Source organism: Bubalus kerabau, chromosome 11 (genome assembly GCF_029407905.1).
Source record: "Bubalus kerabau isolate K-KA32 ecotype Philippines breed swamp buffalo chromosome 11, PCC_UOA_SB_1v2, whole genome shotgun sequence".
In the NCBI taxonomy this organism is placed as follows: Eukaryota; Metazoa; Chordata; class Mammalia; order Artiodactyla; family Bovidae; genus Bubalus; species Bubalus kerabau.
The window spans coordinates 7,345,385-7,371,963 of NC_073634.1; the positions used below are offsets into that span (position 1 = coordinate 7,345,385).

Consider the following 26,579-nt stretch of genomic DNA (forward strand, 5'->3'; position numbering starts at 1 on the left):
AATGTTCAGTGAAGAGCATGCGACCCGACTACTCTGGGTACCTGGCGGGCCCCCTCCAGCCTGACTCGGCTCCGCGCCTACCTGCGCCCTGCTGACACCTCCTCCATCCCCCGGGCCGGCTCTGGGCTGTGTCGCGGGGAACCTCCATCTGGCCTGGGGCTCTAGGACTTTCGATACTACTATAATTACTGCTATTATTAGAAAGGGAGTGGCGTCCCTGTTTCCGATGGGGCTTGGCGCCAACGAGGGAGCACCGCAGGACGCTCCCCCACAACCGGAAACCCTCAGCCACGCCCCTCCCGGCGCTTCCGGTGCTCCGCCCCACGCTGGCCTGGGCGGCTGGCAGAGCGGCCGCATGCGCAGCCGGCTGGGCTTCGGGTAGCCCGCGTACCTCGCACACGGGCCTGCGAGCGGCTTGGGCGCGACCGGAAGCGGCAGGTGTGTGAAGCCGGAGGCGTGGCGGGTGCAGGCTGGCAGCGTGGGCCCCGGGCACTGGCAGCGGTCGGGCACCTCCGATCCCGGGGCGCTGCAGGCCCCGCGGGGTCCGCTTAGAGTTTGGGAGGACCTGGCTCCACGGTTAGGACCGGTTTATCCTCAACACAGGAGGGTCCCAAGTTAGGCATGTGGGGTTGCAGTCCTTGGCGCGCCCTTCGAGAGCCAAAAAGCCGAAATCAGACAGGCACACGGCCGTCCTGAGACTCTGGATAAGTTAAGTGCTAAGAGATGGGATCGTGTCAGCACAGCCACAGATTTCAGTGGAGCTGGAAGACTGGTAGTGGAACTCCATGGGGAGAGAGTCCCCAAGGCCCTCTTACTGTTGTAGGACTCTGTTTGCCTGGAATATGCTACTCCCATCAACGTGGTAAAAAGCATCAGATGTGGAGACTCAGTTTAGTTATCCCTTCCTCTGTTAAACCTCTCCTAATCTTTCTAGATAGAGTGTAAACTGGTTCCGCTTTCTGTAGTATCAAGGTATAGCGAGAGTGATGAAAATATGAAGACTCTACCATAGAAATTATTCCTCCAGGACGTAACTACAAAATAATTTGGCCTAGTTATGGATTTTACTACCCCAGTCCATCCCAGGCCTTTAACCTAGAAGAAAATTATGACCATTCTAAGAAATGGAATTAAATGGTTTCTTTACAATCATAGCTAGTCAGAAGACTTCATTATTATAGCTAGTAGTTTCACTCTTTTCATCAGCACTGCTAACAAATAACGTGTGAAGTGTTGAAACATAATAAAATTGTTCCTAACCTTTCTAAATAACCTTGCTACTCTGACCTCTCCCCTGACCTCAGGAGGATCCATCCTAATTTAATATTGATCAAAATAAAACAGGCTGACAGTAAATCATGTATCTCACAGTCAAATAGAAATCACATTTCAAGTATTATAAGGACATAAATCTATATACACTGATGTTCATTGTTGATAACACAGAAGGACTAGAAACAACCTAAACTTACAAACTAAGAGATTGGTTGAGTAAAAGGTGGTGTTATCTGACAATGAAATATTACACATTAAGACTGATGTAAAAATTGGTTTAACATTGAGTTAAAGTTTGGTTACGCTTCTGGTGGGGAAGTGTATGTGGATTTACACATGCACAGAAAAAAATGGGTACACACCAACATGTTCATTGTAATTACTTCCCAGTGGTGGTGGTATGGATTTTTTTTTCCTTGCCTGTCTGTATTTTCTCATTTTTCTCAATGAATGTGTATTACCTGTGAATTCAAAATAATTCTTTGGCTTTGAGGTATATTAATAATTATTTTCAGCTTTATTATTTGAATAATCTCTGCCCTTATTCCACTTCAGCTAAAACAATTTGAGGTTTGTATGATTTATTTCCTTTGAGTACTCTGTTGGAGAAGTTTTATTAAAGACTAATGGTAAAGCCAAAAGGCAAGAAAAGCAACCAGACTGAATACTTAGATAAGTTTGGATCAAATAACCAAGAAGTGATAGCTACAAAATAGAATTTAATTTTCTTTTTCTTGATCATTAATTTGTCTTCCATTTTTGACAGCATGCTAATCCCATTTTCCATGAAGAATTGCTTCCAGTTACTTTGTAATCTCAAGGTCCCAGCAGCTGGCTTTAAAAACACAGTTAAAAGTGGACTCATTTTACAGTCGATATCCAATGACGTTTACCACAATCTGGCTGTAGAAGACTGGATCCACGACCATATGAATTTAGAAGGCAAGCCAGTCCTTTTCTTGTGGAGGAATTCTCCCACTGTGGTAATTGGTCGGCATCAGAACCCTTGGCAGGAATGTAACCTGAATCTGATGAGAGAAGAAGGTGTGAAACTGGCTCGGAGGAGAAGTGGAGGAGGGACAGTCTACCATGATATGGGTAACATCAACTTGACTTTTTTTACAACCAAGAAAAAGTATGATAGGATGGAGAATCTAAAATTAGTTGTGAGAGCCTTGAAGGCTGTCCACCCACACCTGGACGTGCAGGCTACTGAAAGATTTGACCTTTTACTTGATGGACAGTTTAAAATCTCAGGAACAGCTTCCAAGATTGGCCACAATGCAGCTTATCACCACTGCACTTTGCTATGCGGTACTGACGGGACCTTCTTATCATCTTTGCTGAAGAGCCCTTACCAAGGGATCAGGAGCAATGCCACTGCCAGCACACCTGCCTTAGTGAAAAACCTTATGGAAAAAGATCCCACTCTGACCTGTGAAGTAGTGATAAATGCTGTTGCCACAGAGTATGCTACTTCTCATCAAATCGATAATCACATTCACCTAATAAACCCAACAGACGAGACAGTGTTTCCTGGAATAAACAGCAAAGCCATAGAACTACAGACCTGGGAATGGATATATGGCAAAACTCCGAAGTTCAGTGTAGATACTTCCTTCACTGTGTTACATGAACAGTCACACGTGGACATTAAAGTATTCATAGATGTCAAGAATGGGAGAATTGAAGTCTGTAATATTGAAGCACCTGATCATTGGTTGCCACTGGAAATATGTGACCAGTTAAATTCAAGTCTTATTGGTAGTAAGTTTTCCCCAATTGAAACGACAGTGCTAACAAGTATATTACATAGAACATACCCAGGGGATGATGAGCTACACAGTAAATGGAATATTCTGTGTGAAAAAATTAAGGGAATAATGTGATTCCAAGTAAATTTCTTAACGTTGACAGTTTTGATGAGAAAATTAAAATGTTTACAGTGCATTTTTTAAAAAACTTCATTCCTGGCTGTGAATGGGCTTTCTCTAGTTGCAATGCGTGGGCTTCTCATTGTTGCAGAGCTCAGGCTCTAGCCTCGAAGGCATCAGTAGTTGTGACTCGAAGGCTGTAAAGCACAGGCTCAGTAGTTACAGCACACAGGCCTGGTTACCCTGGGGCATGTGAAATATTCTTGGACCAAGGATCAAACCTGTGTTCCCTGCATTGACAGGTGAATTCTTAACCACTGGACCACCAGGGAAATCCGTGTCTGTCTTCATTGGTTTTAATACTGGGCTGGCTAAAGGGTTCATTCAGGATTTTCCATAAGATGTTAATGCAAAAACCGAAACAAACTTTTTGGCCAACCCTATACTTGACTGCACTTGTATTTCAGCTCTTTCTTTTGTTACCATCTTGGGGTTGGATACCATATTGAACACTCTGACCTCACAGTTCTTTTTCTAACCACTAGGGAATATAACCCTGGCTTCTTGATACTATAAACTATAAATTTCTCCCTTTTAATTACATTTCCCTATCCTTTCATTCTCTCCCACTAAATCAAGCTTACTGCACTTTTCTAAGCCAATAACTTTTCTCCAGTCTCTTGCTTCATCTCTATTTCTTACCAGCATTCTCATATTTCTCTTGACCTATTATAGCCACTCTTTTTTTCAACAATTGATTTTCCACTCATATAACTAGATGGTGGGCGATGCTAGAAGAAAATTCACATAATCATGCAGATTAGTGTCTTCTCAGGCGGCGCTAGTGGTAAGGAATCCACCTACAATGCTGGAGATGAAAGAGACTTGAGTTTGACCCCTGGGTGGAGACCATCCTCTGGAGTAGGAAATGGCAACCTGCTCCAGTATTCTTATTTGGAAAATTCCATGGACAGAGGAGCTTAGCAGGCTACAGTCCGTGGGGTTGCAAAGAGTCAGACACAACTGAGCTCACACACGCGCATGCTCACACACAGATTTGCCCAATTTCATATTTATAGTTTTTCACTTGTTTTTGTTCTGTAGGCGTCAGATTCAACTCACTTCTGTTGACTGCCTCTCATTCACCAGTAAACCCTTGAGCAGCAGTCTTTCAGAAATGAGCTCCTTCAGCTGCTTATGTTTTCTACTTCAATTTTTCTCATTTCATTCAATCTGAGATAGAAATACCTCCTCTTCCTTAAAGCTGAGCCCCCTAATTGTACTGTGGATTTTTCTTCTCCAGCTTTTTTAAAAAAATATTTAAGCTGCGTATGGTGTTAGTTGCATCACTGAGATCATTTGTTGCAGTGCACAGGTTCTCTAATTGCGGCTCTGGGGCTTAGTTGCTCCATGCATGTGAACTTGTACTTCCCCGACCAGGAATTAAACCCATGTCCCCTGTATTTCAAGGTAGATTTTCTACCACTGGACCACCAGGGAAGTCTGTTTGTGTTTTGTACTATCAATTATTTATCTCCTTTATCTTGAATAAGTCTATCTCAACTTTTACTGAATCATTAGTACTCTTGCCTGGGAAATCCCATGGGCAGAGGAGCCTGGTAGGCTGCAGTCCATGGGATCACTAAGAGTCAGACACGACTGAGCGACTTCACTTTCACTTTTCAGTTTCATGCATTGGAGAAGGAAATGGCAACCCACTCCCCTGTTCTTGCCTGGAGAATCCCAGGGACGGGGGAGCCTGGTGGGCTGCCGTCTGTGGGGTCGCACAAAGTCGGACCCAACTGAAGCGACTTAGCAGCAGCAACAGCAGCCTTAGTGAATGGACATGTGAATGTCTCCCCCGTCTCAAAGACTGCTGCTCAAGGATTTACTGTTTCTTTCCATTCCATGGTTGCCAAACTGCTTCAAAGAGTAGCACTCCTGCCAACAATTTAATGTCTCTATAGTTCACTCACATACTAATTTCTACAGTAGTTCCTGTTTATTGAGTGCCTACTCTGTGCCTACTTTGCTAGTTGTTGGATGTTCCTGGTAACAGAGACATGGTCACTGACCTTCAGTTCATTTCAGTTCAGTTCAGTTGCTCAGTTGTCTCCGACTCTCTGCAACCCCATGAACTGCAGCACACCAGGCCTCCCTGTCCAACACCAACTCCTGAAGCCCACCCAAACTCATGTCCATTGAGTTGGTGATATTATCCATCTCATCCTCTGTTGTCCCCATCTCCTCCTGCCCTCAACCTTTCCCAGCATCAGGGTCTTTTCAAATGAGTCAGCTCTTCGCATCAGGTGGCTAAAGTATTGGGAGTTTCACTTCAACATCAGACCTTCCAAAGAACACCCAGGACTGATTTAGGATGGACTGGTTGGACCTCCTTGCAGTCCAAGGGACTCTCAAGAGTCTTCTCCAACACCACAGTTCAAAAGCATCAATTCTTCAGCGCTCACCTTTCTTCACAGTCCAACTCTCACATCCATACATGACTACTGGAAAAACCATAGCCTTGACTAGACAGACCTTTGTTGGCAAAGTAATGTCTCTGCTTTTCAATATGCTATCTAGGTTGGTCATAACCTTCCTTCCAAGGAGTAAGCGTCTTTTAATTTCATGGCTGCAATCACCATCTGCAGTGATTTTGGAGCCCAAATAAAGTCTCTCACTGTTTCCACTGTTTCCCCTTCTATTTGCCATATAGTTATGGACCAGATGCTATGATCTTAGTTTTCTGAATGTTGAGCTTTAAGCCAGCTTTTTCACATTCCTCTTTTACTTTCATCAAGAGGCTCTTTAGTTCTTACTTTCTGCCATAAGGGTGGTGTCATCTGCATATCTGAGGTTATTGATACTTCTCCTGGCAATCTTGGTTCCAACTTGTGCTTCCTCCAGCCCAGCATTTCTCATGATGTACTCTGCATATAAGTTAAATAAACAGGGTAACAATATACAGTCTTGACGAACTCCTTTTCCTATTTGGAACCCGTCTGTTGTTCCATGTCCAGTTCTAACTGTTGCTTCCTGACCTGCATACAAGTTTCTCAAGAGGCAGGTCAGGTGGTCTGGTATTCCCATCTCTTTCAGAATTTTCCACAGTTTATTGTGATCCACACAGTCAAAGGCTTTGGCATAGTCAATAAAACAGAAATAGATGTTTTTCTGGAACTCGCTTGCTTTTTCAATGATCCAGAGGATGTTGGCAATTTGATCTCTGGTTCCTCTGCCTTTTCTAAGACCAGCTTGAACATCAGGAAGTTCACGGTTCACATATTGTTGAAGCCTGGCTTGGAGAATTTTGAGCATTACTTTACTAGCATGCGAGATGAGTGCAATTGTACAGTAGTTTGAGCATTCTTTGGCATTACCTTTCTTTGAGATTGGAATGAAAACTGACCTTTTCCAGTCCTGTGGCCACTGCTGAGTTTTCCAAATTCGCTGGCATATTGAGTGCAGCACTTTCACAGGATCATCTTTTAGAATTTGAAATAGCTCAACTGGAATTCCATCACCTCCACTAGCTTTGTTTATAGTGATGCTTTCTAAGGACCACTTGACTTCACATTCCAGGATGTCTGGCTCTAGGTGAGTGATCACACCATCGTGATTAACTAGGTTGTGAAGTCTTTTTTGTATAGTTCTGTGTATTCTTGCCACCTCTTCTTAATATCTTCTGCTTCTGTTAGGTCCATACCATTTCTGTCCTTTATTGAGCCCATCTTTGCATGAAATGTTCCCTTGGTATCTAAGTTTCTTGAAGAGACCTCTAGTCTTTCCCATTCTATTGTTTTCCTCTGTTTCTTTGCATTGATTTCTGGGAAAGGCTTTCCTACCTCTCCTTGCTATTCTTTGCAACTCTGCATTCAAACGGGTATATCTTTCCTTTTCTCCTTTGCTTTTTGCTTCTCTTCTTTTCACAGCTATTTGTAAGGTCTCCTCAGACAGCCATTTTGCTTTTTTGCATTTTTTTCCTGGGGATGGTCTTGATCCCTGTCTCCTCTACAATGTCACAAACCTCCGTCCATAGTTCATCAGGCACTCTATCAGATCTAGTCCCTTAAATCTATTTGTCACTTCCACTGTATAATCATAAGGGATTTGATTTAGGTCATACCTGAATGGTCTAGTGGTTTTCCCCACTTTCTTCAATTTAAGTTCTGAATTTGGCAATAAGGAGTTCATGATCTGAGCCACAGTCAGCTCCCAGTCTTGTTTTTGCTGACTGTATAGAGCTTCTCGATCTTTGGCTGCAAAGAATATAATCAATCTGATTTTGGTGTTGGCCATCTGGTGATGTCCATGTGTAAAGTCTTCTCTTGTGTTGTTGGAACGGAGTGTTTGCTATGACCAGTGCGTTCTCTTGGCAAAACTGTATTACCTTTGCCCGGCTTCATTCTGTACTCCAAGGCCAAATTTGCCTGTTACTCCAGTTATTTCTTGACTTGCTACTTTTGCATTCCAGTCCCCTATAATGAAAAGGACATCTTTTTTGGGTGTTAGTCCTAAAAGGTCTTGTAGGTCTTCATAGAACCGTTCAACTTCAGCTTTTTCAGCATTATTGGTCGGATCATAGACTTGGATTACCGTGATATTGAATGGTTTGCCTTGGAAACGAACAGAGATCATTCTGTCATTTTTGAGATTGCATCCAAGTACTGCATTTCAGACTCTTTTGTTGACCATGATGGCTACTCCATTTCTTCTAAGGCATTCCTGCCCACAGTAATAGATATAATGGTCATCTGAGTTAAATTCACCCATTCCAGTCCATTTTAGTTCGCTGATTCCTAGAATGTCGACGTTCACTCTTGCCATCTCCTGTTTGACCACTTCCAATTTGCCTTGATTCATGGACCTAACATTCCAGGTTCCTATGCAATATTGCTCCTTACAGCATTGGACCTTGCTTCTATCACCAGTCACATCCACAGCTGGGTATTGTTTTTGCTTTGGCTCCATCCCTTCATTCTTTCTTAAGTTATTTCTCCACTGATCTCTAGTATCATATTGGGCACCTACCGACCTGGGGAGTTCTTCGTTTTGCCTGTTCATACTGTTCATGGGGTTCTCAAGACAAGAATACTGAAGTGGTTTGCCATTCCCTTCTCCAGTGGACCACATTCTGTCAGACCTCTCCACCATGACCCGTCCATCTTGGGTGGCCCCACATGGCATGGCCTAAGGCACTGACTTAGGAAATGACAATTTAATGCAGTGGTTTTCAAACTCTTTAAAAACTAGAGTAAAAAATATGTCTTATGTTGTGCACCAGCATACACGTATGTTGTCTGTTTCACAATACGACGCTTACCCTTTACTACTCACTTAGCTGATATTTTATATTCAATTTTATTTTATCTTAAAAATTAACTTTATGACCCATTAATAGGTCAAGACTTAAATTGTTTAAAATAGGTAAAGTAGACAAACCAGTAAATGCTTACAAAATGAGAAAAGTATCAGATTCATGTTGATATATGGCAAAACCAATACAATATTGTAAAGTTTAGAAAATAAAAGAAAATATATATAAAAAAAGAAAAGTCCAGGCAGTTAGACAATACGGGATCCCCACTTGGAGCCATCGGGCACCTGACATTGACTTTGAGCCCTGAGGAATGCAAAGGCAGCCATGCAAAGTGGAGCAGGGAGGAGAGTAGTCAGGTTGTATCAGCGATCTGTTGCTACATACCAAACCACTCCAAAACTTGGTAGCTAAAACAGCAGTCCTTTATTCAATCCAAGGTCAAGGTGACAGCAGGTTTGGTTTCTTCTGAGGCCCGTCTCCTTGGCTTGCAGGTGGTGGCATCTTGCTATGACTTCATGTAGTCTCTCCTCTGTGTATATCTAGGTCAGGATGTCCACTTTTTATAAGGATACCCATCATACTGGATTAGGGTCACCTACAGACAGAACTTATTTCTTTGAAGACCTTATTTCCAAATATGGTTACATTCCAAGGTACCAGGGATTGGGATTTAAACATGTGAATTTCTAGGGGTTATGTGTGTGCACAATCAACCTTTAACAGAGGAGTTTCAGGGTCCCCCCCAACCCCAGACTACTCTGCCCAACTCTGTTCCTATGACCTCTACCTGGCTTTGTCCCTCCACACTATTCACTCTTGATTTGAAATCTTCAAGCTTTTCCAGATGTGATGTTCAGAAGGGCACTCTCCAACACCAGGACTTCTATTTCCCTCTACAGACTTTAGCTTAGCTTATTCTTCAAGCTTCTGGTCTGCCCACTGCCTCTAGCAGTATCCCCTCTCCCAGCTGATCCCCATGGGACCTAGTCTGTCCCCAGCCCATCAACTGGCATGTCTACGGATAGGCTTTCCCAGGACAATTGATACTAAGCTGCAGAGCTTTACAGATGTTCCAGTCAAGGTTAAGTGAGCTGCAAAATGCATCTGGTATTACTAAAAGGCTTGATTTGCCTTTATAAGGAGTTAAGTAATAGAGAATAACTGAATTTAAGTAAATATCTGCTAAAGACACATAATTGTAGGGACTTCCTGGGTGGTCCAGTGGCTAAGGTCTTGATTCATTCATCAACATCCAAACGAGAAAATCTGAGGAAATGTTTCAACTAACTATACTTGAAACACTAAATACTCTAAGTAACCTATTGATAAAAGTATTCAGGACTGGTCACACAACTGAACAAGGAATCCATACATTAGTAAAATATATAAATTTATTGTTAAATTCATACATTATAGGAATGATCTGTCCAAAGTTAAAAAAAAAAACCCAACATTCATTTAAAGTAGAAATATATATGTAAATTAGGCTACTATCCATCATATTTTTTGTGTGTGCTTATTATGAAAAATGTCCACTGTTGTTTCATGACATGGTCTTAAATCAAAATCACAATATCCAAGGGAAAAACGACTCTAAAAAGAGAAGAGAAGAGTTTTTTTTAACAAAAAGGATCAAAGCCACTTTGTTAAAGAATGCTACACAGTCACACATGAGACTATATCCTACCTGTGGTTTCTTAAAATAATCAAGTCCCCTTCCAATCTTAATTATCCATCCATTGTTGAACCTATTGAAATTAGTAATATAGTATTACATTCCAGACATTTAGGTCAGACAATGATCAAAGTTGTATGAAGTGTCAGCTAAATCTCCCCCTAACAAATAAAATCACTTCTTTCTGTGGCGAGTTGAACCAAACCTGGGTTTACCTATGGGCTGTGTCTACAATGAAACAAAACAACCATTAGCTGATAAAAGATTTTAACAATTCAATTAAACCTTCCTCATGAATTTCATCTTCCTGAGAAAGCTTCCCTGTTCTGCTAACAAGTGGCTTCCAAGTGTATTCAGGCAGACTGGTGATGTTTCAGGGACTCCCATGCCTAGAGGTGGGGATGTACCAGGGCAGAGGAAGCCCTGATGGGCACAACACAGCATCCTGTCATGCCTACTAGAAAATTTAATAAACTATAAGAAGTAAAGCCAAATTAAATAAATACCACTATCACCCCAAAAGGAAATTATCCCAATGTCATAATACTGTATGTATAATTGGATAGAAAAGTACTTCCTTTGCTCAGATGACACAGAACATGTAAATTTTATTCCATTAGGAAATAGGAAACTCACATAGAGGACACAATTAGCCAGATTTTTTTTTTCTTCAAAAGTGAAAAATACTAAAATTAAGCTTTATTTAAATTTTTAATATTTAAGTGGAATAGTATATGTAATTATATATAATTTGTGAGAAATAAAAATAAGTATTTTTCAACTGCATAAAAATTAAAGTATTACTATATACTAACCTAATTTCTCGGTCATGTATTGAAGAAGAATATTCTAATTCCAAACTCGCTCCGTGATTCCTGAGCGACTGTTTTATTTCTTCTAGGCCACTATGCTGATCTTTCCCAGTGCCCTGTCAATAGGAAAAAAAAAATTTTTTTTACTCAGTTATTAATATTTTAAATTATTCCTAAGCGATGCAGTGTGTGTGCTCAGTTGCACAGTTGTGTCACTGGCAGGTAGATTCTTTACCTCTGAGCCACCTAGGAAGCCCATGCAATGTATATCTTAAAATGTAAATATTATACACTAGTTTCACTGTCCATTACTGCAAAGAAGCAACCAAAGAAGATGAAGTAGTTTAAGAGCAACTGTTTTTATCAAAATAATCATTTTTTTTTCCTAATGTGAACATAACACAACTTGGTGCCATCTCCTAAGATGTATTTTAACGGTGCTGTTTATTCAGATGAGGCTTTCTTCTCAAATTAATCCTGGAAATATGAATTGTTTAGAATTATCCCTATTTAAATCAAAATCAAGACAGAGATGATAGAAACTATCAATACTGAAGACAGAGTGACTGACTCATAGAACATCCAAGAAACTAAACTGACAAACTATTTGAATAAGAGAGCTTAGCTAAGTGGCCAAATGCAAGGTACAACATACTAAAATCAACAGCGTTTTCTCCAATGTGTTTTATGCATAATCCCAGATGGCTCAGGAGTGAAGAGTCTACCTGCCAATGCAGGAGACGCTAGAGATGCGGGTTTGATCCCTGGGTCGGGAAGACCTCCTGGAGGAGGAAATGGCAACCCACTCTCAGTATTCTTGCCTGGAGAATCCCATAGACAGAGGACCCTGGTGGGCTACAGTCCATGGGGCCACAGAGTCAGACACAACTGAGCGACTGAGCATGAAGATAGCAAGTTCATTTCCAATGAAACAGCTTTGGCTGAAGCATTACATCCAAGTTTGCCTTGAACTACATCCTACAACTGAGTGAAGTTCATGATGTTAAGAAAGAGAAAATGCTTTCAGGTACCTACTTCATCCAGAGAGGTGAGAAGATGAATAGTTTTTACTTTACATGGCCTCTTAACCAGCATCTCACAAAATCGAAGGAAGTTATACAGCTGAAAGACATTAGGATGGGTTATTACTCGTACATGTTAAATAATGCCTATTTCATCCTGCATGAGTACATTTCACCTACCTGATGTGTGTGTCTAATATAAGGATCTTCTATCCAAACTTCTGTAACTGCTTCACTCAGGTATTCTTGAAAAAGGGACTCATAGCTGAAACCTGTTGCATTCTCTTCTATCTTAATTTGCTTGTGATATTTTCCAGCTACAAAACAGAAGTTTCTGTAATAAAACCAGTGACTACTTGTTTTCTTTTTATACATACTATAAACAGTGAAAAATCAGGAGCACATACAAGTTAATGTTTTTAAACTCATGCACTCAGTGAGCATTTTCGAATGCTTAATCTATACCAGACACATTGTAAGAGGCTACACACACACACAGGTAAATAAGGCAAACCATCCAATGAGTTTTGCCTTCATGGAGGCCAGGCAAGTGGGAAAGTCCAGAGATTTCTTGGAATAGGTTCTTGAGCTAAATCCTATAGAACCAGACAGTTTATTCAAGAGAGAACCATACTGTATATAAAGATATCTAATATTTTTGTCACCATGAGTAGAATCATAAGCTATGACTGAGTGGGCAACTGGTCTTTCTCTTCAGATTTAAGTCTTTTTATGTCTTGCAATTTAATAGCTGAGGTATTACATATATGGTTTCCCCAATGGCTCAGCAGTAAAGAATCCACCTGCAATGCAGGAGACACAGGTTTGATCCTTGTGTTGGGAAGATTCCCTAGAGAACTCCAGTATTCAACTCACTCCAGTATTCTTGCCTGAAAATTCCATGGACAGAGGAGCCTGGTGGGCTACAGTCCAAAGGGTCACAAAGAGTCAGACATGAGTGAGTTACTAAGCACACATTAAATATATAAATGCAATATAATATGGAGTCTAGGAGTCTTAGAACTTGTAGAGAGTGTGTTAAGCAAAAACTTATAGTACTTCTTAATAATCCAAGCCAAAGACTAGAATGCCATAGGGTCAGCAGGGGAGTTCTATTGTTTTTGTTCATTCAAAATGAATAATTATTGAATAAGTTATCAATGACCTTTAAGGTTTTTTTTTTTAAAAATATGATCCTTAACGGTAGTTCCTGATTTATACAGTGGTTGCACTTTTAAACTTTGTTTGAAAATCAGTGGTTTGGATTCTGTTCCTAATATTTAAAAACATAAAATGTTACAAACTGTGCATCAGTTTTCAAGCCAAGCTAGTCACACAGGTTAGTTTTAGCCAGTGTATTTAAGCCACAAAGTTGATGGTACTCTATTTCCTTCAGATTTCAGAGGGAAACTACATTGCAGGTTTCAATTTGGGATGAAGTAAATAATATTACTCCTCAACAAAGTAGCCAGCTAGCCAGGTTAATCTGGGTAGCCAGGGTTTGGGATAGTACAGAATACCAGGAAGAGGTGTGCAGAGGGAAGGAGTAAACAGGAGCTGAAGGCTGGAGGACACTGTTTTTTTTTTTTTTTTTTTTTTGAGGACAGCAGTTCCTTTGACTCTAGAATGCAGCAGCTGTGAATGTCAGGTGGCAACGGCCATTTGTGTCTATATGTCTATATTTCTGGATGCTCAGAAAGTAGTGAACTAACCATACCTCCTGCATCTCTCATCACTGTGAGTCTCAGTCATGTCTGACGCTATGACCCCATGGACTACAGCCCACCAGGCTCCTCTGCCATGGGATTTCCCAGGCAAGAATACTGGAGTGGGTTGTCATATCCTCCTCCAGGGGATCTTCCCCACCCAGGGATCAAACTCGTGTCTCCTGTATTGGTAGGCTGATTCTTTACCACTGCACCACCTGGGGAGCCCCCAGAGAACCAATGATAAATAGGGAACCATACCTTCTGCATCTCTCATCGTTAAGAATACCTAACTCCTCAAACGTTCTGATTCAAGACAAAAATCTCAAAGCAGCTCTGGGCATTTCTTGAGCTACTTTAATATTTTGGTCATTTTATAAAGGGAGATACAAATAAAATATAGGCTTTAAGTTCAGTATTGCTCTGCTTCATGGGGATCATGAATTCCTTAAAATGGCATGCAAAGTTCTGCAGTATGTAGAGCTGTCCTCAAATTCTCAGGAGGAGAATCTGACTGCCACCTTCCCCTGAGCAGAAAACAAAACAAAACAGGGCAAAGGGGCTTCCCTTGTGGTCTAGTGGCTAAGACTCTGAGCTCCCAGTGCAGGGCTCTGGGTTTGACCCCTGGTTAGGGAACTAGATCCCATACACTGCAACTAAAAAAAAAAAAAAAAAAAAAAAAAGACCCTGTCCTTTTTTTAGTGATGCAACTAAGACCCAATGTAGCCAAATAAATAAATATTTTTAAAAAAAGTTAAAAACTGGAAATGCAGAGGAGACCTGTAAGCTCCCAAGGGTTAACAGTCCAGACCACACTGAGCTCCGAAGGGCACAGCCAGGAACACTGGTGAAACAGGCTTTGTCACAAGAGCTCAGGCACACACTCTCCAAAATAGCCTCCTTACCTTCTTTTTCTTGGTCCAAACGTTTCTTTAAGTGTTCTGCTCTATCCATGTGGTCAGAAATTATTTTTCTGAGATTACGCTTCTTTGTTTCATCTTTGGTGCCTACAAATTAAAAAACAGACTCTCAAGATTCCAAACAGGCTTTCTCTTTGGTACAGGCAGTGTTTCCTAAGTTTTCCATGGATTTCCTGTCCTTTGGCATGGTTCACCTTGGTCCTAAAATACACAAATAATAGGTCCCAGTTTAGCTTGATCCTGTACAACTTCCATCTTTTCACTGAGCATTGGAAGCCACTTTATTTAGGACTGGGGACTCTGACACTGTGACTGACAGCTGGGGACACTCAATCCGGTGTGGAAACAAAGGTGGCTTATTACATGTCACTGACTATGAGCACTATTTTGTTCCAATTACCCATAAGTTTGAAATCTTAGCATAATCAAAAGATAGCAAACAACATCTTTCTTCCACAAAACCAGTCTCTATTCCAGACTTCCCCTTTATAGCTTACGTTGACTCATTTTCCCAGCCATCCCAAAAATCAAAGGTATTTTTGAGTATACATTATCAATAAAAGCTTATCCCAAGCCCCACCTCCAACCAGTTAACAAATTACTTCTGGTCCCTTCCTTCCTCCCTTTTAATACTGCTTTCACTTTTCACTTTAATTTCATTTTTAAACTCTGTTTTTAAAAACATTTTATTTTGAATTAATTGTTTATTTATGGAAAAGCTAGGAACATGGCAGAGACTCCCTTCATCCAGATTCCCCTATATTAACCTATTACACAACTACAGTACAATTATCAGAGCAAGCATATGAACATTCATACAACACTTAGCTCATCTACATACCTTACTGGTATTTCACTAATTATCCCACTTTATTGTCCTTTGTTGTGCCTGCCCATCTTTGGGTGAAATATTCCCTTGATATTTCCAATTTTCCTGAGATCTCTAGTCTTTCCCTTTTGTTGTTTTCTTCTAGTTTTATGTACTGTTCATTGAAGAAGGCCTTCTTGTCTCTCTGTGCTATTCTCTGGAACTCTGCGTCTAGTTGGATGTAAAATTGGAAATATCAAGGGAACATTTCACCCAAAGGTGGGCACAATAAAGTACAGAAACAGTAAAGACCTAGGAGACGATGAAGATATCAAGAAAAGATGGAAAGGATACACAAAAGAACTGAACAAAAAAGGTCTTAATGAACCAGATTACTCTGATGATGTGGTCAGTCACCCAGAGCCACACATTCTGGAGTTTGAAGTCAAGTGGGCTTTAGGACTCACTGCTGTTAATAAAGCTAGTGGATGTGATGGAATTCCAGTGCTCACTCACTTCAGTTGTGTGACTCTGTGAGACTCCATAACTGTAGCCTGCCAGGCTCCTCTGTACATGGGATTCTCCAGGTAAGAATACTGGTGTGGGTTGCCATACCCCTCTCCAGGAGATCTTCCTGACCCAGGGATCGAACCTACATGTCTTACATCTCCTGCACTGGCAGGTGGCTTCTTTACCACTAGCACCACCTGGAATTACAGTAGAACTATTCAAACAAAACCCCAGAGGATGATGCCCTCAAGGTGTTGCAGTCAGCATGTCAGCAAGTCTGGAAGACTCAGCAGTGGCCACAGGACTGGAAAAGGTCAATCCTCATCCCAATTCCCAAGAAGGGCAGTACTAAAGAATGAGCTAACAGTTGGATAACAGTTGGATAATTGCACTCATCTCCCATGCTAGTAAGGTCATTCTTAAAATCTTGCATACTAAACGTCAGCATTATGTGAACCAAGAAGTTCCAGATGACCAAGCTGGGTCTAGAAAAGGAAGAGGAACCAGAGATCAAATTGCCAACATTTGCTGGATCTTAGAGAAAGCAATGGAATTCCAGAAAAACATCTACCTCTGTTTCATCAACTATGCTAAAGCCTTTGACTGTGTGGATCATAACAAACTATGGAAAGCTCTTAAAGAGATGGGAATACCAGACCATCTTACCTGTCTCCTGAGAAACCTGTGTGCAGGTCAAGAAGCAACAGTTAGAAGCCTGTATGGAACAACTGATTGGTTCAAGATTGAGAAAGGAGTATGACAGGGCTGTCTGCTGCCACCCTCTTTGTTTAACCTATACGCTGCTGAGCACATCATGAGAAATGCTGGGTTGGATGAGCTACAAGTTGGAATCAAGATAGGAGGGAAAAACATCAACAACCTTAGATATGTGGATGATACCACTTTAATGGCAGAAAGCGAAGAGGAACTAGAGAGCCTCTTGATGAGGGTGAAGGAGGAGAGTAACTACTAAAAGAACTAAGATCATGGCATCTGGCCCCATTACTTCATGACAAATGGAAGGGGAAAAGGTGGAAGTAGTGACAGATTTCCTCTTCTTGAGCTCTAAAATCACTGCACATGGTGACTACAGTCATGAAGTCAGAAGACGATTGTTTCTTGACAGGAAAGCTATGACAAACCTATACAGTGTGCTGAAAAGCAGAGACATTACTTTGCTGACAAAGGTCCGTATAGTCAAGGCTATGGTCTTCCCAGTGGTCATGTATGGATGTGAGAGCTGGACCGTAAAGAAAGCAGAACGCCAAAGAACTGATGCCTTTGAACTGTGGTGCTGGAGAAGACTCCTGAAAGTCCCCTGGACAGCAAGGAAATAAAATCAGCCAATCTTAAGGGAAACCAACCCTGAATATTCATTGGAAGGACTGATGCTGAAGCTCTACTTGGTCATCTGATGCAAACAGCCAATTCATTGGAAAAGTCCCTGATGCTAGGAAAGATTGAGGGCAGGAGAAGAGGGCGTCAGAGGATGAGATGGATGGATGGCATCACTGATGCAATGGACATTAACTTGGGCAAATTTTGGGAGATGGTGAGGAACAGGGAGGCCTGGCATGCTGCAGTCAATGGGCTTGAAGAGTCGGACACAACTGGGTGACTGAATAACAACAATTATCCCACTAAAGAAAGTTTTCTGGTCTAGGATCCCACATAGCATTTAGGGGTTATGCCTCTTTAGTCTTCTCCAGTCTGTAATAGTTCCTTTAGTATGTTTCTGCCTTTTATGACCTTGACATTTAGGAAGAGTAAGCAGTCAGTTATTTTGTAGAATGTGTCTCATTTTGGGCTGCCACTGTTTTCTAAGGATAAGATTGAGGTTATACATATTTTTAGCAAGAAAATCACAGAAGTGTTGTGCCCTTCTCAGTGGGTACATGAGGTCAATATGTCTTATTACTGGAGATGTCAACTTTGATGACTTGGTTAAGGTGGAGTTTACAGATTTCTCCACTAGAAAGTCACTATTTTCTATCTTGTATGAAAAAGCTATCTTGTGGGTAAATAGCCTATCTCTCTTCACTCTTCATCCACTAACTTTAGGATCCACTGATGGTCTTTTTTTTTTTTTTTTTTTTGGCCATGGCATGCAGCATGTGGGATCTTAGCTGCCCGACCAAGGATTGAACTTGAGCCCCCTGCATTGGAAGGCAAAATCTTAACCATTGGACTGTCAAGGAAGGCCCATTGATGCCCTTTCCCTGTAACAATTACTACTGCAGTATTTGCCAAATGGTGATTTTCTATTTCCATCATTTCTACTTAAGGTATTAACTGGAATTCCACTGTAAGGAAAGGCTGTCCCTTTTCACCCATCTACTTATTTATTCTACTAATAATTTATATCAATATGGACTCATGGAGATTTTACTTTATGGGTTGTAATTGAAAACTATCATCATTTTCCTTTTTTTTTTATTGAAGGATAATTGCTTTACAGAATTTTGTTGTTTTCTGTCAAACCTCAACATGAATCAGCCATAGGTATACATACATCCCCTCCCTTTTGAACCTCCCTCCACCTCCCACCCCATCCCTCCCCTCTAGATTGATACAGAGCCCCTGTCTGAGTTTCCTGAGCCATACAGCAAGTTTCTGTTGGCTACCTATTTTATACATGGTAATGTAAGTTTCCACGTTACTCTTTCCATGCATCTCAGCCTCTCCTCCCCTCCCCATGTCCGTAAGTCTATTCTCTGTCTGTTTCTCCACTGCTGTGAATAAATTCTTCACTGCCATTTTTCTGGATTCCGTATATATGCCTTAGAATATGATATTTATCTTTCTCTTTCTGACTCACTTCACTCTATACAACAGGTTCTAGGTTCATACACCTCATCAGAACTTACTCAAATGTGTTCCTTTTTATGGTGTAATATAAAAATGTCCTAATATTCCATTGTGTATATGTACCACAGCTTCTTTATCCAATCATCTGTCGATGGACATCTAGGTTGCTTCCATGTTCTAGCTATTTAAAATAGTGCTGCAATGAACATTAGGGTCCATGTGTCTTTTTCAATTTTGGTTTCCTCAGGGTATGTGCCTTCTAGTGGGATTGCTGGGTCATATAGTGGTTTTATTCCTAGTTTTTAAAGGAATCTCCATACTGTCTTCCATAGTGGCTGTATCAACTTACATTCCCACCAACAGTGCAAGAGCGTTCCTTTTTCTCCACACCCTCTCCAGCATTTATTGTTTGTAGACTTTTTGATGATGGCCATTCTGACTGGTGTGAGGTGATATCTCACTGTAGTTTTGATTTGCATTTCCCTAATAATGAGTGGTGTTGAGCATCTTTTCATGTGCGTTTGTTAGCCATCTGTATGTCTTCTTTGGAGAAATGTCTGTTTAGGTCTTTTTCCCTCTTTTTGATTGGGTTGTTTTTCTGGCATTGGGTTGTATGAGCTGCTTTTTTGGAAAATAATCCTTTGTCAGTTGTTTCATTTGCTATTATTTTCTCCCATTCTGAGGGTTGTCTTTTCACCTTGCTTATAGTTTCCTTTGCTGTGCAAAAGCTTTTAAGTTTAATCAGCTCCTACTTGTTTACTTTTGTTTTTATTTCTGTTACTCTAGGAGGTGGGTCATAGAGGATCTTGCTTTGATTTATGTCATCAAGTGTTCTGCCTATGTTTTCCTCTAAGAGTTTTATAGTTTCTGGTCCTACATTTAGGTCTTTAATCCATTTTGAGTTTATCTTTGTGTATGGTGTTAGGAAGTGTTCTAATTTCATTCTTTTACCTGTAGCTGTCCAGTTTTCCCAGCACCATTTGTTGAAGAGCCTGTCTTTGCCCCGTTGTATATTCTTGCCTCCTTTGTCAAAAATAAGGTACCCACAAGTGCATGGGTTTATTTCTGGGCTTTTGATCTTGCTCCATTTGTCTGTATTTCTGTTTTTGTGCCAGTACCATACTGTCTTGATGACTGTAGCTTTGTACTATAATCTGAAGTTGGGAAGGTTGATTCTTCCAGCTCCATTCTTCTTTCTCAAAACAGCTTTGGCTATTTGGGGTCTTTTGTGTTTCCATATGAATTGTGAAATTTTTTTGTCCTAGTTCTGTGAAAAATGCCATTGGTAATTTGATAGGGATTGCACTGAATCTGCAGATTGCATTTGGTAGTATAGTCATTTTCACAATCTTGATTCTTCCTACCCAGGAACATGGAATATTTCTCCATCTGTTTATGTAGTCTTTGATTTCTTTCCTTAGTGTTTTATAATTTTCTGTGTACAGTTCTTTTGTCTCCTTAGGTAAGTTTATTCCTATTTAATTCTTTTTGTTGCAATGGTGAATGGGATTGATTCCTTAATTTCTCTTTCTTATTTTTCATTGTTAGTGTATATTAGTATATAGAAATGCAAGTGATTTCTGTGTATTGATTTTGTATCCTGCATCTTTGCTAAATTCACTGATTAGCTCTAGTAATTTTCTGAACTATCTTTAGGGTTTTCTATGTACAGTATCATGTCATCTGCAAACAGTGAGAGCTTTACTTCTTCTTTTCCAATCTGGATTCCTTTTCTTTTTCTTCTCTGATTAGTGTAACTATGTTGAATAATAGTGGTGAAAGTGGCCACCCTTGTCTTGTTCCTGATCTTAGAGGGAATACTTTCAGTTTTTTACCATTGAGAATATGTTTACTATAGGCTTATCATATATGGTCTTTACTATGTTGAGATAGGCTCCTTCCATGCCCATTTTCTGAAGAGTTTTAACCATAAATGGGTGCTGAATTTTGTCAAAGGCTTTTTCTGCACCTATTGAGATTATCATATGCTTTTTATCTTTCAATTTGTTAATATGGTATACCACATTGATTGATTTGCATATATTGAAAAATCCTTGCCTTCTTGGAATAAACCCAACTTGATGATGGTGTATGGACTATTCGATGTGTTGCTGAATTGTGTTTGCTAAAATTTTGTTGAGGATTTTTGCATCTATGTTCATCAGTGATATTGGCCTGTAGTTTTCTTTTTTTGTGTTGTCTTTGTCTGGTTTTGGTATCAGGATGATGGTGGCCTTGTAAAATGAGTTTGGAAGCGTTCCTTCCTCTGCAAGCATTTTTTGGAAGAGTTTTAGAAGGACAGGCATTAGCTCTTTTCTAAATGTTTGATAGAATTCTCCTGTGAAGCCATCTGGTCCTGGGCTTTTGGGAAACTATCATCATTTTCTTGCTTAAATATTATCAGCATTGGCTTTGAGAGCTGCTTATGCTGGCTCCTGTGTTCTTTTGACGTACCCCATTATTTTTTGACTACTTCCTTACATTTTGGTGCAAAACGTTGTAGTTTTCTTGCTCCAGCCCCAAAATCAACCATTTCTCCCAGAGACTTTGGTTTGTTTTATTGGAGAATGGTATCAAGAGATCATATTCTGAGTGCCAAGTGTGTTCATTGTGGCTTGGGGAAAGTCTAGACCCTTTCTGTCAATACAGGCAGAAAGTCTATGGAGGTTTACTCATACATACATCTCTATTGCTGTATCTGTCCATCTGCATCAAACCCCACAAATTCATGTTAACTTTGATCCCACAGGGTTCATTCTAGCCTTCCTCCTTTCCTTACCTGTAACTTCTTTCATTATCCACAATATGTTTACTAGCTTGTTCCTGGTTAGATCCCTGGGTAGGGAAGATCCCCTGGGGAAGGAAATGGCTACCCACTCCAGTATTCTTGCCTGGAGAATCCCATGGACAGAGGAGCCTGGTAGGCCACAGTTCATGGGGTTGCAAAGAGTCGGACATAATTGAGCAACTAATACTTTCACTTTCAAGTTCAATATAGACATCAAGCAGTTTCAGAATTCTTAACCCATACTGTTGTGAGAAAACAAAATTAACCAACTAAAATATAATGTTTGGGGACTTCCTTGGTGGTCCAGAGGTTAAGAATACGCCTTCCAATGCAGGGTACTTGGATTCAATCCCTGGTCAGGGAACTAAGATCCCACATGCCACAGGGCAACTAAGCCCATCTGCCTCAACTAGAGAACCCATGCTGCAACGAAGACCCAGCACAATCAAAAAAGAATTCAAAAACAAAACCTGCTTTGCCACTTTTAGCTGTGTGACCTTGGCCAGTTATTCAACCTCTTTTTATCTTCTTGTCTAACACAGAAAGAGTAACAGCACCCTAGAAAATTGTGGAGAGGACTAATTATGAAAAACTAATTGCAAAGAGTTGACATGACTTAGCATCTGAACAACAACAAATTATGATACTGGCATGCAGGAAATACTCAGTAAATGTTGTCAGTATCATTATCATCTACTTAATTTCTTTATACACTGCCCTCTCGGCTTCCTTTAGAACTAGATTTTATCTAACACCTGTTTTCTTAACTCTACAGTTACTTTGCTACTGCCTATAAACATATGCTATTTCCGCTGTCCTCTTTCTTAATCATTATCCTCAATCACAGTTTGACCCATTCTTCAAACATGACTTTGTCTTCCAGGTTGCATCATATAGCCACCTCCAAGTCCCATTGGAAACTCACTCCCACATCTAATCAAGGAGCCAATGCCAGTAATTCAATGTCCACTCTGTCCTCTCCCTTTCCTACTAAGTGGTGTCATTCAGGTCATGGTTCATTCAGGCCCTCATCTCCTCTCACCTTGACTCCTGCAGGAGTTAATTAATTGATCTGCTTGACTTCAGTCTCTTCAGGTTCATGTCTCTCCTACACTCTTGTCCTGTTCACTCATTTATTCAAGAAATATTTACTGAGAACTTACCACACACCATGCATTATTCTAAGCACTGGAGACACAGCAGTTAATAAAACAAAACACAATTTCCCACTATCATTCAAATGGGAGGAAAGACAACAACAGAGATAAATTGGTAAAACACATATGTTAGACTGTGATAAAGTGCTATTAAATAAAACAAGGAAGAAGGATAAGAGAGTCCTGGGATGGGGGTTCTAATTTCACATTGGGAGTCAGGGAATGGCCTCACAAATAAGGTGATATTTGTATAAATACCTGAAAGAGGAGAAAGAATCAGATCAGATCAGTCGCTCAGTCGTGTCCGACTCTTTGCAACCCCATGAATCACAGCACACCAGGCCTCCCTGTCCATCACCAACTCCCGGAGTTCACTCAGACTCACGTCCATCGAGTCGGTGATGCCATCCAGCCATCTCATCCTCTGTCGTCCCCTTCTCCTCCTGCCCCCTATCCCTCCCAGCATCAGAGTCTTTTCCAATGAGCCAACTCTTCGCATGAGGTGGCCAAAGTACTGGAGTTTCAGCTTTAACATCAGTCCTTCCAAAGAAATCCCAGGGCTGATCTCCTTCAGAATGGACTGGTTGGATCTCCTTGCAGTCCAAGGGACTCTCAAGAGTCTTCTCCAACACCACAGTTCAAAAGCATCAATTCTTCGGCGCTCAGCCTTCTTCACAGTCCAACTCTCACATCCATACATGACCACAGGAAAAACCATAGCCTTGACTAGACGAAACTTTGTTGGCAAAGTAACGTCTCTGCTTTTGAATATGCTATCTAGGTTGGTCATAACTTTCCTTCCAAGGAGTAAGCGTCTTTTAATTTCATGGCTGCAGTCACCATCTGTAGTGATTTTGGAGCCCAGAAAATAGGTCATGCAAATATTTGGGAGAAGGACATATGCCTAAGAGAGGCAGGCCCTGAAATGCAACTTTGTCAGTCCTTTGCAGAAACTTTAGTTTCTCCTTGTCAATGGAATGAGTTAAAATCTTCTGGCAGTCAAGGCCATCCACAGCATGCTCCAACCATCAGTCTACCTTTAAACTTCTCCTCTTCCTCTATAGGTATATGCTAAAGTGAACTGAACCATTTATTTAGTAAAACAGCACAGACAGAACTGGAACACTTTTAGCTGAGTTTCTGAAATTCTACTTAACCTTCCAAAACCCCTATCGAAAGCAACCCCCACCTTTCCATCCCCAAATGACCACTGGCTGTTTAAATCCTCATTGCATTTGTTTCCATGGCTCTTGGCACTTATCCCCTACAGTACAGTTCTTTGCATTTATATCTTAACCTTCAAGATCATGTCACTGTCTCTTTAACCACCACAGGATCAGTGGAGCACACAGGAGCAGAGCTCCTGGGATTCTGCTGCTTCAGGGTCCAACACTGTATGCCATGTCCCTTTCTGAGAGTCAGCATAGCAGAGTTGCTAAAGCCTTGGGTTCCAGTTGTGACTCTACCAATGGTGGCAGAACTGGAAAGTGAACTTTGCTTTTTATGCTGTTAAAATGAGGGTAACATCACCTCATACTTCATAGGGCAACCATAAGGATGAATTGGGATCATGCTTCTAATGTGCTCTGAACACTGCCTCAAGACTTATAAATGATAGTTACTCTTATTATCACTGTCATCAAATGGTCCCTGCCCAAGGTAGGGTTTTAGAGTTCTAAGAAAAGCACTGTACACTGAAGACCAGCCTCTGCTATCTCAAAGCTTCTGAAACATATCAGAAATATGCAGGCAAAAAGACATAGAGGGGAGATCTTGGGCCAGACAGGAAACACAAGAGGATGGGGAGCAGGGGCTTGTTTTAAGTCAATTAATATATAATTACATGTTTATTACCTGCAAGGGATTGTGCTCAATGTTAAGGTTATTTGGGTACTTCTAGGGGCTTCCCTGGTGGCTCAGAGGTTAAAGCGTGTGCCTGCAATGCGGGAGACCCGGGTTCGTTCCCTGGGTTGGGAAGATCCCCTGGAGAAGGAAATGGCAACCCACTCCAGTACTCTTGCCTGGAGAATCCCATGGAGGGAAGAGCCTGGTAGGCTACAGTCCACAGGGTCGCAAAGAGTCGGACACGACTGAGCTACTTCACAACACTGAATTGGTCATCTGACGCGGACAGCCAACTCATTGGAAAAGTCCCTGATGCTGGGATAGATTGAGGGCAGAGGGAGAAGAGGGCATCAGAGGATGAGATGGCTGGATGGCATCAACTGATGGAATGGACATGAACTTCAGCAAACTTTGGGAGATGGTGAGGGACAGGGAGGCCTGGCATGCTGCAGTCCATGGAGTCACAAAGAGTCGGACACGACTGAACAACAACAACACTAATGACCACGTAACAGAAAGTCTTAACTCGAACAATCCTAAACATTCCTCACACGAAATTTCAGTATATCCATTTCTAATGAAAAAACTTAAATTGGAGTATAGTGTGATAAAGAACCCACCTGCCAATGCAGGAGACGTAAGAAACACTGGTTCAAACCCTGGGTCAGGAAGACCCACTCCAGTATTCTTGCCTGAAAAACCCCATGGACAGAGGAGCCTGGCTGGCCACGTCCATGGGGTCACAAAGAATCCCACATGACTGAGCAACTAATACTTTCATAGCTGATTTAGACTGTCGTGGTGCTTTCATGGGTACGGCAAAGTGAATCAGTTACACACACACATATATCCACTATTTTTAAAATTCTTCTCTCATGCAAGTCATTAGAGAGTACTAAATAGAGTTCCCCGTGCTATACAGTAGGCCCTTATTAGTTTTTTAAACTTATAATGAAAATGTTTAATGAGAAAAATAAGGAAAAGGGTGTAATGATCTTATTATCTATCACTTAGATTTAAAAATTGTTAGCATTTTGTCATATTTGCTTCAACGTTCAAATTCAGACATCATGACAATTCCTTTCCAAACATGTTAGTCTGCACCCCTAAAATTAAGAATAGAGTTTGAAAAATACCATACTACCTAACAAAGTTAATAATTTTATTGCTACTTGTTCCATATACAATCTTCCTAAATTGATCCCCAAATGTTTATACAGTTCCTTCAAACCCAAGTCGCTTCAAGGCAACTATTACATCTGCTGCTGCTGCTGCTGCTGCTAAGTCGCTTCAGTCGTGTCTGACTCTGTGCGACCCCATAGACGGCAGCCCATCAGGCTCCCCCGTCCCTGGGATTCTCCAGGCAAGAACACTGGAGTGAGTTGCCATTTCCTTCTCCAATGCAGGAAAGTGAAAAGTGAAAGTGAAGTCGCTCAGTCGTGTCCGACTCTGTGCGACCCCATGGACTGCAGCCCACCAGGCTCCTCCGTCCATGAGATTTTCCAGGCAAGAATACTGGAGTGGGGTGTCATTGCCTTCTCCGAACTATTACGTCTAGTTACCTCTTAAAATTCTAGAATAGTAACCTCTCTTTCACTGACATCAATCTAATAAAGATATAAAAGAAACCTGTCCACCTGTCCTGTAGAATACCCCATCTTCTGTATTTCACTGCTGTCTCGCGGCGAAAGAGACACTCCCACTCCCACTTTCACTTTCACTCAGGCAAGACGGATTGCAACTCCATTTCCTCCAGTCTCGGCTCCCCGCCTCACTGCTCACCTTTCAAAACCTGCAGGAGCAGATCGATCCCCTCCTGGTAACACACCAGAGCCTGCGGGCCCCGGGACTCGGACTCCAGATCTAACGCCCGCTTTAACACAGTCAATGCAGCTGTGCTCCCAGGGTCCTGCGCCAGGCCGGACCTCGACATAATCTCAGAAAAATTACTGTCAGCTTCTTCCAGTTCCTTGGTGGGTGGGTCTGCGGCGCTCCTGCTCGCGGTCACGTGACGCCTATGCCTCTGCGCTCACTTTTTATGGTGCCGGAGTGGGAGGGA

General features: G+C 41.3%; 2 protein-coding genes across 2 annotated transcripts; one reads left to right on the forward strand and one right to left on the reverse strand.

The window, feature by feature from the left end:
* The first annotated feature begins 318 nt into the window (after positions 1 to 318).
* On the forward strand, positions 319 to 3,212 carry LIPT1 (lipoyltransferase 1). The gene is made up of 2 exons (XM_055539433.1): positions 319 to 438; positions 2,042 to 3,212. The coding sequence occupies exon 2, from the start codon at positions 2,043 to 2,045 to the stop codon at positions 3,162 to 3,164; it is 1,122 nt and encodes a 373-aa protein (XP_055395408.1). The 5' UTR covers positions 319 to 438; position 2,042; the 3' UTR covers positions 3,165 to 3,212.
* A 6,630-nt stretch (positions 3,213 to 9,842) lies between these two features.
* On the reverse strand, positions 9,843 to 26,567 carry MITD1 (microtubule interacting and trafficking domain containing 1). The gene is made up of 7 exons (XM_055539439.1): positions 26,303 to 26,567; positions 14,590 to 14,691; positions 12,159 to 12,295; positions 11,992 to 12,078; positions 10,960 to 11,072; positions 10,157 to 10,217; positions 9,843 to 10,062 (listed from the first exon to the last, which is right to left on the reverse strand). The coding sequence occupies exons 1-7, from the start codon at positions 26,451 to 26,453 to the stop codon at positions 9,967 to 9,969; spliced, it is 747 nt and encodes a 248-aa protein (XP_055395414.1). The 5' UTR covers positions 26,454 to 26,567; the 3' UTR covers positions 9,843 to 9,966.
* Between the last annotated feature and the right edge of the window lie 12 nt (positions 26,568 to 26,579).